Source organism: Mangifera indica, chromosome 8, assembly GCF_011075055.1.
Source record: "Mangifera indica cultivar Alphonso chromosome 8, CATAS_Mindica_2.1, whole genome shotgun sequence".
Taxonomy (NCBI): Eukaryota; Viridiplantae; Streptophyta; class Magnoliopsida; order Sapindales; family Anacardiaceae; genus Mangifera; species Mangifera indica.
In genome coordinates, this window is record NC_058144.1 from 6,585,133 (window position 1) to 6,602,253 (window position 17,121).

General features: G+C 33.7%; 2 protein-coding genes and 1 pseudogene across 2 annotated transcripts; 2 read left to right on the plus strand and 1 right to left on the minus strand.

Annotated features, from left to right (window-relative positions):
* The first annotated feature begins 1,200 nt into the window (after nt 1-1,200).
* Nucleotides 1,201-2,852, plus strand: LOC123223897 (GDSL esterase/lipase At2g42990-like). Its single transcript, XM_044647361.1, has 3 exons — nt 1,201-1,652; nt 1,787-2,276; nt 2,428-2,852. Exons 1-3 carry the CDS (start codon nt 1,284-1,286, stop codon nt 2,619-2,621), a joined length of 1,053 nt encoding a protein of 350 aa, XP_044503296.1. The 5' UTR covers nt 1,201-1,283; the 3' UTR covers nt 2,622-2,852.
* A 2,071-nt stretch (nt 2,853-4,923) lies between these two features.
* LOC123223671 lies at nt 4,924-10,709 on the plus strand (annotated as a pseudogene).
* A 253-nt stretch (nt 10,710-10,962) lies between these two features.
* Nucleotides 10,963-14,764, minus strand: LOC123223669 (protein disulfide isomerase-like 2-3). Its single transcript, XM_044646968.1, has 9 exons — nt 14,580-14,764; nt 13,998-14,156; nt 13,238-13,351; nt 12,697-12,854; nt 12,501-12,600; nt 11,914-12,090; nt 11,694-11,839; nt 11,418-11,564; nt 10,963-11,334 (listed from the first exon to the last, which is right to left on the minus strand). The coding sequence occupies exons 1-9, from the start codon at nt 14,709-14,711 to the stop codon at nt 11,184-11,186; spliced, it is 1,284 nt and encodes a 427-aa protein (XP_044502903.1). The 5' UTR covers nt 14,712-14,764; the 3' UTR covers nt 10,963-11,183.
* Nucleotides 14,765-17,121: the final 2,357 nt, after the last annotated feature.

Below are 17,121 nucleotides of genomic sequence, written 5' to 3' on the forward strand. Positions count from 1 at the left end.
CTTATAAAATTACTCAAACTGTATTTCTAATAAAGATGAAAAAATATGATGGCAGTGGAAAATATTAGTCCTCTGTGATTTTGCGTAAATGCATGGGACTGCGAAGACGCAAGATGAGGCCAAGAACCTAACTCAGATTGAAGAGTTCACATAAGAATCATTAATGGGCACCAAATGAGAGCCACCTTCTCTCCTGAATAGCCTTTAATGTTTCTGGGTCAGCTACTACTCTGTTCTCTCTCTCTCTGATAAAGACAAAATTGACTATTTCTCTTGTAATTACATTATTTAACTTCGCTGGCATGTTATCTTTTCTTTGGCTGTTGTTTTCTTTCAACTTCTAGCAGAATTTCTGCAGCAACACTACTGCCCAATTGTCACATGAATATGCATCGCATTATTGCCAGTATTTTGTCTGTTCATCTAGCTGTTTATAAAAGGCATTAATTAATATAAATTTTGACTGCCCATGTGCCTTTTTGGGTTCAGGATGTTATATTGTTAATCTAATAGACTCCATTAAATCACGTTCAATTAGAGATGTCAATGGGCCGGGCTGGGCTGGTTCCAGCTCGGCCCATTGGTTAATGATTCAATCATAGTCATTTCATAATTTTAATTGAAATCGTGTCCAAATATTATATAAATTGGGGTTTGCAATCTTGTAAATCCAAATATATCATTGTATTATTCCGTGGATCTTTAAATATTTCAAACAAATATACAATTCCATAACCTTTCTTTTTTTTTTTTCCCCTAAAAAAGGAAAGTCTCAGGATTTTATATTTACACCCAAAAGACTAATAGAGTGGCCACAATATTTCAGTTCACTGAAGTTGCATCTTCAAGTAGCTGCTGCATTCCCCTATTTCCCAGTGTTGTGACTTCTGAGTTTACATTATAAACCATATAAAACATTAAAGGCAACTGAAACTGCATGTTTAGATTAACAAAAATTGTCAGCCTTTGCTTTGAAAAGTAATGTGCTTTTGCCCATTCACTTAAACTTTTGAATAAAATTAGAAAATAAAAGAAGTTTGATTTACAAAAACATACAGATTTTTTTAAATGATTCAGTTAAGCGTGGCATTTCTTGACCCAACGTACATAATATGGCAGTTGAGGAAGCCAACTAGCCATTAAAAGACCTGCACCTACCAAACATCTTTAATTGAATTATGATCTAGCCATTGCATCCCAATAAAGTGGTATTATATTCATCACTTGCTATCTGTAATCTTCAAGTTGTTGAAGAAACACCATATTTGAGAAGCAAAACTAGAATGGCATACAGCAGCTACGTTTCAGGGCTCTGGTTAACGCTTTTACTAACATCATTCTCTACAGCCAAAGCCAAAATTCCTGCAGTAATTGTTTTTGGAGACTCGAGCGTGGACTCAGGAAACAACAATGATATCCAAACAGTTCTCAAGAGCAATTTTAGACCATATGGTCGTGATTTTGAAGGTGGACGCCCCACTGGCCGCTTCTGCAATGGCCGGATTCCTCCTGATTTCGTCTCTGAAGCTTTTGGACTCAAGCCTGCAATACCAGCCTACTTAGATCCAGCCTATAATATACAGGATTTCGCCACTGGAGTTTGTTTTGCCTCTGCTGGAACTGGCTATGATAATATAACCGCCATGGTTCTAGTAAGTCCATAACTTTTGTCACATTATATATTTTATAATACAATACTTGTTCAAATAAATTACTATGCCAGATTTGTTGGCATCTGTAAAAGTATGAGTTATTTTCTCACAAGGGTTTATAAACTAACTGGCAGAATGTGATGCCCCTGTGGAAGGAAGTCGAGATGTTCAAGGATTACCAAAAGAAATTGAGGGCCCATGTTGGGGTTAAGAAAGCAAAAACAATTGTGAGGGAGGCATTGTATCTGTTGAGCTTAGGAACAAATGATTTCCTGGAAAATTACTACATATTCCCTGCCAGAAGAGTCCGCTATACGGATAACCAGTACCAGGATTTTCTGGTTGGACTTGCAGAAACTTTCATCAGGGAAATATATGCTCTTGGAGCTCGGAAAATGTCCCTCACTGGACCTCCTCCAATGGGGTGTTTGCCATTAGAAAGGGCCACAAATATACTGGGTCAAAATGATTGTGTGGAAATGTACAACAACGTGGCCCTGCAATTTAACGGCAAGTTGAAGAGCATGGCCACAAAGTTGAACAAGGAGCTTCCTGGACTCAAACTTCTCAATGCGGATGCATACAGCATTTTCCAAGATATCATTACAAAGCCCTCTTCATTCGGTTAGTTTCACTTTCACTTTGCATCCGCTCATGATTGATTTTCTTTAGTTTTAGATCTTATTTTATTTGTTGTTTGGTTTACATTTTTTATTTTATTTATGATTCAATTATGTTCAATGCTTTTCTCCTCGGAAATTTTACTGGGTGGCAGGATTTGAAGTGGCAAATAGAGCATGTTGCTCAACAGGAACATTTGAAATGAGTTATCTCTGCCGTCAAGAAAACCCATTTACATGCTCAGATGCTAGCAAATATGTGTTCTGGGATGCCTTCCACCCAACCGAAAAAACTAACAAAATCATCTCGGATCATCTAATTCCTCAGCTTTTATCAACTTTTGCATGATTGTTAAATTAGGTTTTCGATATTTATGGTCTCTACTTTTTACACTAGATTTATAATGGCGTTTCCTTTCTATGCACTTACTTCTTGATGTATAAATTAAAGGCCGCACTATTAAGTTGACCACTATGCTTGTTAAGTTCTGGAAATAAAAGACTACAATCTTCCGGAGGTTGTTATTGTAAAACTAAGGACCATAAATAAATAAATATATTTGTATTTATTCTCAGAAAATTTACCCTTGGAGCAGTTACCTGATAAATTGTATATTTTGTCTTCAAATTATTTGATCTTTTACATATGAGGAATCACTTAAATGTTCATGAGAATGGCTAAGAGAGAAATTATAAAGGCTAAAGCACCTATTCCCCCCCAAAGTTTATTGCATTCTCAAATTGGTATCCCTTAATTATTGAAAACTCAAACATTCACTTATAAACTGTTAAAATTAATAGAACCAATTCAATTTCAAAGGTAAAATCATTATTTAATTAATAATATATTAAAAATAATAAAATATTATTTATTTTCTCTTTATGTTAGAAAATTAATAATTTATTTTAGGATTAAATTTTAAGATGTTATATTTTTTTAAAGGTTTTTTTCGTTTCTCCCTCCTTTTGTTGGCGTGTTATCAAATGAAAAACATTGTCTTCATCTCTGGACAAAGATGATATTTTTTGTCTAGGGACACATTGGAAAAGGAGAGGGAGAAAGTGAAGTTGATTAATGACAACATCAGAAAATGAGAAGAGAAAAGAAAAAAATCCTAGAAGAAAAAATAAAGAAAAATTATTAATTTTTTAAACTTAAAAGAAAATAAATAATGTTAATGGGATTCTATTAATTTTAACACTTTATAGGTAAATGTTTAAGTTTTTAATATTTAATAAGTATCAATTTGAACATACAATAAACTTTGAGTGAGAACCAATATAAACTACCTTAATTAGTGATTTTGTGAAATGGAAATGAAAAGTCAAGGTTCCTAATAATACAATTAATGCTAACCTTTCACCTCCATTTTGGCTGAGAAGCTTTCAATGCTTTACTTCATGCGGTTCCTTTTAATTCAATTGCTGCCAAAATTAGTTCCTCCAGTAGATCTTTTTGGGAATTAATTAATAAAATATCTCTTTCCAATCTATAAATTTCTTTTGAAAATTGCTCTGATATTTATCATACACCTTTCTTAAGGATTTGGATGACCAATAAATCTTACTTTCTCACACCTACCTGCCATGAGTAGTAGTCTTCGCGTTGACGGTGGTGACCATGCACCAGCGTTTGAATGTAATTCTCTCAGGTGTTACATGAGTTTTTGGACTCGTTGGGACGCGTCACCAAACCATCAACATATACACGAGATTATAGAGATTTATGACGAAGGATTAGTCAGTGAGAAGAAGATTTTGAAGAAGAAGAAGAGGGGGAATTCAAAAGTGCGTACCGTGTGGGCAAAAATTTAGATGCACATTCCTATATACATTGATGGAGTGTAACCGTTTCACATATGGTATGTTAGGAATGTCCTTATTATAATATATATATATATATAGAGAGAGAGAGAGAGAGAGAGAGAGTACTAGCTCATTAACTTCACAGATGGAAACAGAAGCTCGGCATATTCTATCGGCATTTATTATTAGTCTGCGCCACAATACTTCTCAACTTAAGCTTTTCTCCCGGGCCAAACGACTATTTCCCACCCAAGGTATGCTATTTTCTCAAGTTTCCTCCTGTTAACTTTAAAAATTTCATTTATCCACTCGTGACAGGTTAAAATTAACAATTTTAAGGATAAAATTATTATTTTATCTGTATTATTAAAAATAAACTTAAATTTGATTTTATTTTTTCTTATAAACCCTAAAAACTAACAATTTTTCTCAACCTAAGTTTTAAAAAAATACATTTTCTCCCTAGGATTTTCAATTTTCGGAGTTAGTTTTCCGACACCGTTTCTTCCTCTCCGGTGACCTCCAGACGACTCCTCTTCCTCTCTGACGCGGCTTCCTTTCGGCGTTTGTCTTGGGAATTGTGGTCGATGAAGACGAGGTCTTCGTCGAGTCGACAACCGTGCCTAGGATAATCGTAGAAAGGAGGTCGTGCCTGAGAGGAAGAGAAGTCGTCTGAAAGTCACCGGAGAGGAAGAAACGGCGTCAAAAAACTAACTATGAAAAATTGAAAACCCTAAGGGGGAAAATGCTGTTTTTTAAAACTTGGGTTGGAGAAAATTGTTAGTTTTTGAAATTTTAGAGGGGAAAATGAGATAAATTTTTCAGGGGTTAGGGTTCCGTTAAATTTAACAGCCTATGGGTGGGTAAATGGTATTTTCAAAGTTAATGGGGGAAACTTGTTAAAAGCGCATACTTTGGGTGGGAAATAGTCGTTTAGCCTTTCTCCCGCCGCATCTTCAAATAAAGAACTTCTTCATTTCCCTAAATTCCGTCGGATCAATCACCACCATCATGGACGCACTCTTCGAAACAATTAACGTCCGAGATTTCCTCTCCACTCACGACCTATCAGACCCTACCATACCTGCCACTCTCCGCACCCGATCTCCGCCTTCTAATCTCCGGCCTCGAGTCACACTCCCTTCTAATCAAATCCAAAGTCCAATCCTACATCGTATCTCACCTCCTGGACATTGCTTCGTTCTTCTCTGTCTGCAACGACGCAGTTTCGCGAACCGAAGAAATTTCTACTAACTTATCGGAGATCTTGGAATTGATCTCTGACCATCCGACAGACGCGGAGGTTGGGAAGTAATTGAGGATGTTAGTGAGAAGATGAGAGAGGTGAGGGTGAAAGGGGAAATGCTGCAGTTGGTGAGAATAATTGTAAGAATCTACGAGAGGTTGAAGGGAGTAAGAGAGGCTGTGAGAGATGGATGACTGAGATTTGCTGCCGAAGAACTGAGGGAGTTGAAAAAAGCGTTGAGAATTGGTGATGAGAATGAGAGAGAGCCAATAGTGTACGGTTTGCTGAGGAAAGAATGACTCGATTGCTTCGACGAGGTAGCTTTTGTGTTTATTTATTATTTATTAGCTATCATTTTTGTGAAGAATGTTTTTGGTTGCCCAGAAAATTGAGGGAAGTGGGAGAAAATGAAATTTTAGTTGAATTTAAGTGAAATAACTGCTAATAATATGCATGCCTACATTAGTATTACGGAAATGCTGTTGTTCTTTAAGTTATTGATTTTGAGTATTTATGTATTTTTATCAAAAATATGTGCAACTTAATATAACACTTGATTAAAGTTACTTTAAACTTGTTACATGACATATGACTGATCATCCAATGTGCAGCTTGTTTTGGAATGTTAATTTAGTAATTATGAAACTTGTGGTATGAGGACTTAAGACTTGTAACATGAATTTTAAGTTTCTATATGTGATTGTAAGTTTGGAATTAATACTCACTGAAGGGACATACATATACAATTGCAAGATTACGAAACCTAGAATACTGCTAACCTTGGATGCATATTACAGGTTCGCTTTTAAATAATGTTGTTTTATTTTTCTATTGCTGAAAAAAGTTAAGCCAAATATTTCTTGTAAGACTTGTGGATTTTGAGATGTTTATTTTGGTGAATTGTGTTTGTTTTATTTCTTGATTTTTATATTGAGTTTGTGATTGGTTTTTAGAGGAACTGGATTTGGGCTTGTAGATACAAGAATTGCTTGTGAAGTACATGGAAAATGCAGTGCAGTTTGAGCGAGAATCTAATAGAGTATTGGCTAAGTATCGGTTAAATGTTGATGGAATCGATGGGATTGAACTTCATACAGTTTTGGAAGCAATGGAGGTGAGTTGTGCACCCTTTTTTTTACATTGATTTTTGCAAACTGAATGTCTTTGCCTAGACCTTGTGTATCATATATCATGAAGACAATACAACTAAAACAAGCACTTGGGAAACATTATTGCAGTTGTATCTAGCAATTTTTGTAAGTTCTACTCATTTTGAAAAAAAAAAAAAACTCCATTATAATAATTTAGCTTGAAAAGCTTATATGTATCTTAGTGATCATTTAACTTTGACATCTTTACTCTGCTTCATGGGTAAAATGTTTCTGGAGAAATGATATTTTTCTTCCCAGGTGGTTTTCTTTTTAAATAATTCTTTTGAAATAAATTGATGCATTATCATTGAGTTTTCCAAAGTGGGCATTGCTTTTGTTACCAGCAGCATTATATATTAATTTAAAGGGCTTCTGTAGGCGGTTGGAATATTGTATTATGGGCTTGCAAAAGTAGCGGATTTGATGGTCAAGTTTGTTATCACTCTGGCTGTAAATTTTGGATCACCTATCACATTTGTGGAAGAGGTTAATGAAGGGGCTGAGGCAACATTGAAGATCATACCATCAGTTGATTCTAAAGTAAGAGTTAAATATCAACTTCCTCATTGTTTATTGCTTTACATTATTCCGTCCACTCACTGAGGGTTTTTATCCTCTCTGCAATTTTACTTTGGTGGAGTATGTTATATGCCATTTGACATTTCTTCTGTAATTTTCAAATTGAAAGTGAGGATGGAAAAACCATCTATTCTGGGATTACTCTAGTTATTAAGTTTATCCACAAATGTATATGCTACCAAAATGGTTGCTGGGTCCAGTGTTTGGGAAAATTGATGTGGCCAAGGATATCAGAATTGATTATTTCCAAATTTCTCTCAAAGGTTTGTCCATTAAGACTGTGAAGTAGGTCTACAATCTTTTGCTTTTTCTGCCTGACGTATCTGAAAGTCATCCTAGTAATCATGCATTATCTTTTGTCTCAGGTTGTGCCTGAAGATGCTTCAAAGCTGGTTGACTTTCAGATATCGATGAAAATACTTCTGAATTTGAGGCTGCTTTAAAGGAGATGATGTTCATTTCAGCCTCTGATAACAAGGATTCAAGACTGAGCAATTTTGCTCAAAACATTGTGGTGCACTTTGCATATAGGAAGAAGACAGGAATTTTGGCAAAGACCAGAAATTTGCTTCTACAGTGTGACTTTGCTGTTCCTGAAGTGAGCTTCCAACATTGTGATGCATACATTTCTAGTTGTTAGTGTTATAACTCTGCATAATCAATTTTTTTTTTTTCCACAGGGATATACTGGGGAAAGTCCTAGATGGAAGAATGATGGGGTGGCTGAACATTACCCTAAGCATCTTGTTGACTTGCTGTTTTTGTCTGAGAGGTGTGTGGTATCAAAAGCAGCTTCTCAACTTGTGACATTGGTGTATCAGATACTTCAGGTAACTAATTAAAGAGATATGATCATCTGATTTGACGTGATAATGCAGTGGTATCTGAGTTTCTCCATAGCATGAGTCATTGGATTTCTCCTCATGATGTATCAAACACCATTCTTTTATGGGTGGAAAAGTCCATAAATGCAATTGGTGGTCACATTTGCAGCAATAGAATTTTTTATTGTCTTTCCACTATACCATAGATATTGTATTTTTCTCTTTAAAAAGTTTTGATCATGTATGTTGGTGCTTTTTATTCATTTTCAACCTAGGTTATTCTTTTGCTGAAGTACCACAGGTGCTATTTGTAAATGAAATGACTTTTAGCGTGTTTGTAGATTTAATTTCTTGAGGACATTACTGTCAAATTATGAGTAATCAAAGTCTCTGCAGAAAGTTTGTTTGTCATCCACAAGAGTTCCATTGGAATTCTATTGTGCTGGTAGGGATGCTGTACTGCTCTATGAAGCTGTCATTCCTGTCAAGGTTAGTGCACGGAGGGGGGTAGCATAAAGTGAAATTTGCTGCATGAATCTTCTTATAGCATTATTGTTAGGGTGGGTTTTTTGCAGTACAAATTCATCAATCATATAAATGTGCAAAGATAAGTAAAATATTGAAATAATTGGTGTTATTCATTGTCGGTTAGTCACTTTTGCTGTCTTCATTTGGTACTCTAAAGTTTGTCACTTAGCCTCACTTGAGGTCCTGCAGAAACCTATGTTGTGTGAAGTTTTGCCTTTCTCTGTTGATTTAATCAGTTGCTTTGAGTTGACAATATGTACTGGTGGCTCTTTTTCAAGTTAATATCATTTTTAGTTTAAAGTAAATCCTGCAATCTTTATGGAGTAAAGTTCTGTTAAGTTGATTCTAGTATATTTTATCTTCACCAAAAGCTGTGCAAGCTGTATCGATAGCTAAATTTGGTACTTATATATCTTTGATGGACTGTCATAATTATTTTATTAACATTAACATTTGGCCAATGAAGCTAGAAAGGCAGCTTGATGACATCAACCAGGTTGCAGCTCTCATACACAATGATGGTCTTTATTTATCTCAGGAGATACTTGGGCTAGCATTTGAGGTAAGCACAAAATGGCATACCATAAATTTGTATACATTTTGTTATTTTTTTGTAATCTCTCTCTGCCACTTCTCTATTTTGCAAATATGATTTATTGATTTTCATAACTTGATCTGTTTATTTGACACTGGTGCACTATATATTTTCTTTCTGAAGATTTGCTTACTGAAGATTTGCTTAGTTGTCTTACCGAAATTACCTCTTTGTTATTGGGGAAGCTGAATCTTAGTTGTCTTATAATGGTCAAAATTTAGACTCTAATATTTTTCATCTACATATTACAGTATCAATCCAACTTTCCAAGTTCCATTAAGGAACATGCTGTGTTTCTTTACATGGCTCCAAGATTTGACATTGGCCAGAACAATTTTGAAAGTTGTCGGCTTTATGAATAGGCAATTCACCTTTTTATATTCTTTATATCTTTTTATTGTTAGGCTACAGATGGTGCTGATGGATTTCAGAATACTCATCAAATGCAACAATTTGAATCTGCAAAGTTTTGTACAGATCACGTAGCTTTTCTGTATATTTATGATCCTCCTGAATACTATTTTCTCCACTATTTTTCTCCCTTCCAGCGAAGATAAATGTTTTCTTCGTTAGGTTGTTTTCATTCTTGAGAAAGTACATATTATATGGGAGCCTCTCTTGCTGCCTTCAAACTTTAAGAGAAGCATGTGTATGGTTTTAGAGTCTGTTTTCAAGAATCACAAGAGACATTCTCTTTATAGATGATATGGCAGCAGAAGAGACATTGCAGGTATGATATTAAGTTTCAGTCTTCATTCAAGTTATTGGAATTTTTGAAGGTTTTTTTTTTTTGAATACAGCTAATTGGTTGACAATTTTCAGCTTCAAAGACTGATACATCTGATACTTGAAAACCTATCATCTTTATTGGAGTCCATAACTGCAGAACAGGAATCCGCACATCCTCTGGATGATTTCGTACCATCTCTACTGAAAATCTGCAAACTGGCAGGCATGTTTTCATTGGCTAATTTCTAACTTGAAATTGGTAAATTGTAGATGCCTAGTGCTCAAACATAGTCTTTTAACTCAGATCTTGTAAGTATTGCCAGAATTGCTAGATATGCCTTTAAAATCCATTACAACAGCTTGGGAAGGTGGAGAACTATTCAGTCGTGGTTTTGCATTATCAGAGGTACGAATACAATGGGACCTTTTAAATAAATATTTGTTGGATTTATATGATACTTTATATACCTTTCTGGTTTTATCTTTGTTATACAATATGTTCTTTGACTTTCTATCAAGTGTTTATCTGCCTACAAAATCTGTCCACCTCTTGGCAGGTACAGGATTTATTCAAAGCCATTTTTGCGGACTCACCTTTTAAGGAAAGAATGCTTATGGAGGATGGAAAATGTAAGCTTTGTAAAGTTTAAAAAATTTTGACAGAAAATGTTACACCAGGAAAAAAAAAAAAAAAGAGAAAATCATCTTGCGTCACCGCAGGTGGAGCCGACGCAGCTAACATGAAAACTTTTTGCCTTTTTGTACATCCATCCTTGGTTCTTAGAGGGAGAAATAGTCTGTTCATAGGTTTTTTTCTTTTTGTTAAACCTCATGTACAACATACTTTTCCTCCATAATTTATATGGATAAATTAAGAATCAGCTAGACACATCTTATTACTAGCGAGATGAGACAATTGTATTGGTCTCTAGTTAGAAAATATTATTCCCGACGGTGCCCATTTACTTGTGCCATGATATATCAAGGTTTATGTGCGGATTTACGTTTTTTCGTCTGTGTTTCAGATAGTCCAAGACGCCAAGTTGGCACCCTTAAAATACGCAAGGTCGGCGTTGTGACCAGGAGCTTGCGACTGAATTCCTTGAGTTAGTAAACGGAAAATGAAACTTTTCCTTAAATTCAATGTGCTTGAACGTTTGTTAATTTGAATACAAATGAAGATGTTTTAACTCGTTATTGATGTGTAAATTGATATTTATTATACAAATATATAAGGCACAAGTGTGTTAATATTCTCATAGATAAACCCCTTCAGGGTGGTAGTACAATAGTTCAAACAAGAAATCTGTCTCACAATGGCCAAAAATAAAATTAGAAAAAATTAATCACAGTAGCATTACGAAGAAACAGGAATTGCTGATGGTATCAAACTCGTCTTTAGCCTACATTCTCGTTCCTTCCTGGAACTTTTGCTTTTCACTGTTTAGGTACCTCATTCTGCCATGAGTTCTTCAAGGGAAAATTCATCCTCTTCAATGATTTCCCCATCCTTACCATCCCACGGTTCGGTCTTCACAATCACAGGGGTTCCATCTAAAGGTAAAATGCCCTTTCCTCCACGCCCAGCTTCCTTGACAAACTCTCTGAAAATAAATTTGATAATATAGATGGTTATGTCCCCGTTTTGGAAATAGCTTTTAAGACAAATCAGAAACACAATACTTACATGATCTGCTCAAACTCATATGCACTTTTTAGTGGAGTGTAAACTCCTTTCTTCACATTCAAAGCTACCAGAGCTGGATAGCCATAGCCACCAACACCTACACGCATCTCAAGATCTGGCTGCTTACCAGCAGCTGCCCAGACATAGCTGTTGAATAGATACAGTATCAATAAAAAAAAATTCATCTCTATCAGCCAAAAAACGTTGTCTTTCTAGAACATCTGAAATAAACGTGATCACAAATTGGACAAATCTAAGGAAGTCTAATATTCTTGCCTGTAAGGACTCCTCTTGAACTTCTCTGCAACTGCTAACATCATCTCAAGGTACTTATTTCTCCCATCTGCCTTGGAGTCCAAAATGTCAGGAAGGAAAGAAAGAAAACAGATGGCTGCAGATCCACACTTCTCTTCCATAATATCCTGTACAAAAAGATTATGGTTTCATATATCCATCATAAAGATTCCACAAGATACGTAGGAAAGAAATGACGTACTGGGCTAGTCAGCTCAGACACTTCAGGTGGTGCAACATTTGTTTCCAGCTGCTCTAGAGCAAATGACTCAATAGCTGAGGCAGTTCTAGCACCCTCGTAGGGAATTGGGCTGTCTTTGTCAGCACCAAACACCAAGATAGTGGGGAATCCTTGAACGTTGAATTTGCTCATCAAAGACTGTTAACCACACTCCATTAGACCCCCAACATAAGATGGCATCCATTTATGAGCTATACTTTCCATATTTTAAAGCAACAAGAAAAACCGCTGAATTTACAGGTCTTAACAAGAAAAACTTAGTATGATCCTACTATAAGAGTAGAAACTCAGTGACTCTAAATTTAGAAGTAATGTCACATTAGATGAACAAAAATATGTTATTGAGAAAACAAAATATCTCTATGCTCAAGCAATTGCTAATGTTTTAATGTATTGTTGAAACAAGATGGTAATGAGATATCAACATCACCAAACTAAAATATCTCTATGCTCAAGCAATTGCTAATAACTAAGATTCAACAGGAATAGACAAAAATAAGTATCCAGGTTTACTCCACTGTAAGTGTATACTGCCAATTCGATATTACCTTCTCAGCCTCACAATCGACATGACCCAACTTCACTTTGCCCTTCAAGTTATGAGCTGCCTTCTTCCACTCAGGAGCCAGCCTTTTACAGTGTCCACACCTTGAGAAAAACAATTTAACAAATTTTATCACCAGTTACTAGAAAAAGACCTTACGCACGAAGTGCCAAGACGACCTAAGATCAAAGCTTACTTACCAAGGTGCAAAAAATTCCACAATCCAAAGTTCTTTGCTTTTGAGCACCAACTCATCAAAATTGTGGGAATTCAATTCTACAGATGCATTAGGTTCAGCTTTATCACTTGATCCTTCAGTTTTTTTTCCATCTAGACGTTCCTTTAAAAGTCCCTTTATCTGTAAAGAACTAAATTGATTAGAATGCATACACTATCTTTCAACTCAGGCTGTAAACAAGAATGCACACAAGTGATATCACCAGCTAGTGACCATTTGCAATGTCCCTTTAGGCTGGGTTCAAACCAATAACTGCACAACCCTTAGGCACCAGCCAATAAATTCATATATTATGAATATCAATTTAAATACAATACATCAATGATATTTCACTTGTACCAGATGCCTTTTTATTATTTTTTAGAACCTTTATTTACAAATAGTCATTGATGATAATATACCCTTTATTTATATATTTTAACAATACCAAACTTTTTGAGTGATGGTATGAATAATACATTTGGAATATTTAAATCAGCAAGCAAAAAAAAAAAAAAAAAAACCTGCTGTAATGCAAATTCTGCAATTGGTTTGACATCCCTAGCGCCTTGGTAATCTACTGGAGGCTTCCCTGGTACAAACACCTTTATAGTTGGAAATCCTTTGATCCCATATTCCTAAAAAGCAATCAAATGTAATCAAGTTATAAGCATTCAACATCCATACCTTAACTAGGACATAAAATATAAACAAGCAAGAAAACATAAGCACAAGAGAAAAAAAACCATTTCCATATGACATGTAGTAGGACAATGTCACAGCAGAGCAGAGAATCCACTCCTATTGATTCATGAAAATGAACATTTTTTTAGCTTTTTATAAATAGTCCAGAATGAAATAGTGTTACCATGTCTAAGATAGCCAAGTTATCTCTCATGCATTGCTTCCTCATTATTGCAGCCAAAACCGATGATTATTAGTTATAATTAAATGAAACTTTCTTTTGTCTTCAGCTGATTAATGAGATTAGACTTAAAACCTATCCCATACTTAGAAGTTGAGTAATGCCTAAGAGCAACTTACTTATAGTTTTTATGACTAAATTTAAGTATGCCCATCATTATCAACCAAACAAAGCATAGCAAAACTTCTATCTTGGTGCAAATATATCAAACCCTCAATGCTGAATGTCCAAAGATGCACATATGAAAAAATGGTTTCCCGTTGTCCAACTATGTCAATAAAAAGATCATATTTTGGCGATTGGAAGAAAGAAATGTGTATCTAATGTAATTATAACGCCTTCAAATGATTGAAAAAAACCTGAGCAAGGGACTGATGTGCATCAGCATCAAGAGCTGCTACAGTAGCAACACCTTTCAAGACACTTGCTGCTTTCTCCCATATAGGCGTCAGAGCTTTACAATGGCCACACCAGGGTGCAAAGAACTCGACCAGAACAACCCCATTAGAATTCAGAACCTGCCACCATTTCGAAAATCTTAACATATAAGCATCTTATTTTAAATATATTATAGAATCTTTCTCATTAAGAACGATTATATGAAAATCAAAATCTTAAAAGAATTAACATTCGGATTGTATACATGAACTTAAAAATAGCCAAATACAATATGAATCGCAAATTATAGAGCTTAAATTTTGTCCTTGATACACACAAAGACCAAAATTTAAAATAAAAAAAATAGAATAAACATTATCAGAAGTCTAAAAATTTCAATCAGATCTATGGTATAAGAGCAATTTTAACATTAGTACACAATTTATAGAGTTTTATAATTCTAGTTAACAAAACTAGAAGAAAATTTATATGATTATTTTGTTTTAATATCCAGAAATTCTCGGGAACCAAACAGAAGACTAGTGGAAGTGAGGTGCATTTACCTTGGACTTGAAGTTGGTAGGAGTGAGCTGAACTACAGGTGATGATGATCCATACAATGCAAAACTAAGATTGAACAGCGCAAAGAAGGAGAAGCAAATTGTTAAAATTACAAACAATAGCGATCTGTTCATTTTTCTATCACTTTCCCGCAAAATTCTCGGTTTCGCTTGGCAGAAACCCGTCCAGTCAGAGGGGAGTTTAAATACCGATCGAGTCCAGGAGTTACGTGTATTCACCAATCAGAAATGTACACGTCATCTGTGTGTTTAAATCCTTAGATACTTGTAAACTATTTAAAGCAAAATTTATTTAGAATATAATTAAAAATCACTTATTTTAATGAAAGCTATAAAAATATTAAAAATCCAACACATTTTAATTACACAACATCTTTTTGATTGGTTGGATTAATAATTAGTAAGTAGAAATTAAATAAATCTAATATTTTTCATCAATTTATCTACACTAACTAGTTTTTATTGGCATGCACCTCATACATTTCTATATACTTTATTTTTTTTTTTTTATGTAAACCACAGTTTAAAAACTAGATTGAATTGATCCGTCTGGTCGATTGAATTATCAATTACTAGCCAAATTAATTTTGATTTATATGAAAACTCTTTTTTGGTATTTAAGCTACCTTGAATCTGATTAAACCATTCGAACTATCTGATTAGATTTGCTATAAAATCAGGTTTGGTTCAATTAACATAAAACATTAATTTTTTAAAAGAATTTATTATAAGATCCTATTTATTTAAATATAATATTAAATAAGTCAAACTATATAAAAAAATTTTAAATATTATTATTAAACAACTAACCAGTTTAATTAGAGTGTTGCTCCATTAAGTTAATAGTTGATTCGGTTTTAATTTAGCTAAAATTATCTTAAACTTCATCCTTGTATTTTTGTTTCGAGCAATCTAATATGCATTTAAAATTAGAATCAAACTGGTTAATAACACAATATTATTGATACATAATTTGAAATCTAATGCCCATAATTTTATTATTTTATTTTTCTCATTTTAGCATATATTATAACAACTTTTATTATGTCTCTACCGGTATATCAACTCATAAAGGTAGTAAATTATAAGCATATTTTATTAAAAGGGTCTATTTTTTTCTTTTCAAGAATTAAATTTTTTTATTTTTTTAATTGTAAAAATTAACTTATATTCTATTCCATTAAAACGATTCTATTATCTAATATTATTTAAAATCAATTACATGAATTTTTGTTTCAATTAAAAAATGATGACCGATTAATTATTAATTAATTATTATTGGTTGACGTGTACAATTTAAGAGTTAATGTGAATAATTCAACCAAAAAGGAAAATCCCAAATTAACCTCATTCCCAAAATTTCTTTCCCCAAATCCATAAAACTCATATAGAATAAACAAACTTTATCTAAAATAAATAAAACGCAACCAAAATTAAAACTCATTCATATTTAAATCACCAAATTTACATAATCAAATTTGAATTAAAAAAAAAAATCACACAAAAATTATCTACATTATCACATATAATATCTAATTCAACATATTAAAAGAATCATTCCAAATATTTAAGAGAAAAAAGTCATAAAATTTTATTTAATATTTTTGAAAATCAAATAATAGTTTAATATTAATAATAAATTGTGAAAGTTTAGCATGTTCAATAAAAAATATTAAAAATAATGTTTAATTCATTTAATAAAATAAATAATAATTTAATACTTTTCAAGTAATCATAAAAAAAATTTTATTGCACACAACTAAATCACGGCAAGAGACAGAGCCCATTAGTTGTGCTTTCTATTTGAGCAATATAAGGTTTACATATTTTTTATATATAATTTATGTATATAAATAATATATTATTATATAATTAAGTATTATTTTATCTTTAATTTAAAATTATCTAATCATATGATAACACATCATCTATATATCAAAATTATGCACCAAGGCTCTGTACACAACTTTACCTTTTCTATTTTCATTCAAAAACAAAGCCACACATAATCCGTGTGATCAAGCAAACTCTTGTTTATATAACCGCCCTTTTGCATTGTAGGAGAGTTGAGGGTCGAGAGAATGAAGAAGATCATCATGTACGGGAAGAAGTTGAAAAAATTATTGAAGCATTCTTGTAGGAGTTCTGATCAAGCAATAAGCTCGGTTTCATCACCTCCGTTTGCTGTTCGTTGTGAGGAGCTCTTCTTGTCATCGGTTGGGGAAAAAAGTCGTTCCTCTGAAGAGAATGATATGGATCCTTTTGTAGCAGCTAATATTGCAGCGCAAAATCACTTCACTCTTAGGCCAAACATATATGTCTGATAAAGAGATTGATGTTAACTATTGTTGATGTTATAATTTTACTTTCCCATTTCAGTTTTATGGAGAGCACAGAGACCATTTTTCTGTTGTGGATTTTTTATATGTACAAGCATATGTTTTCTCCTATGGAAAATGCCTCTGGACTGTAGTCTTCAAATCAGAGCAGTTGTTTCCAGACTGATTGCAATAATAATCCTGAA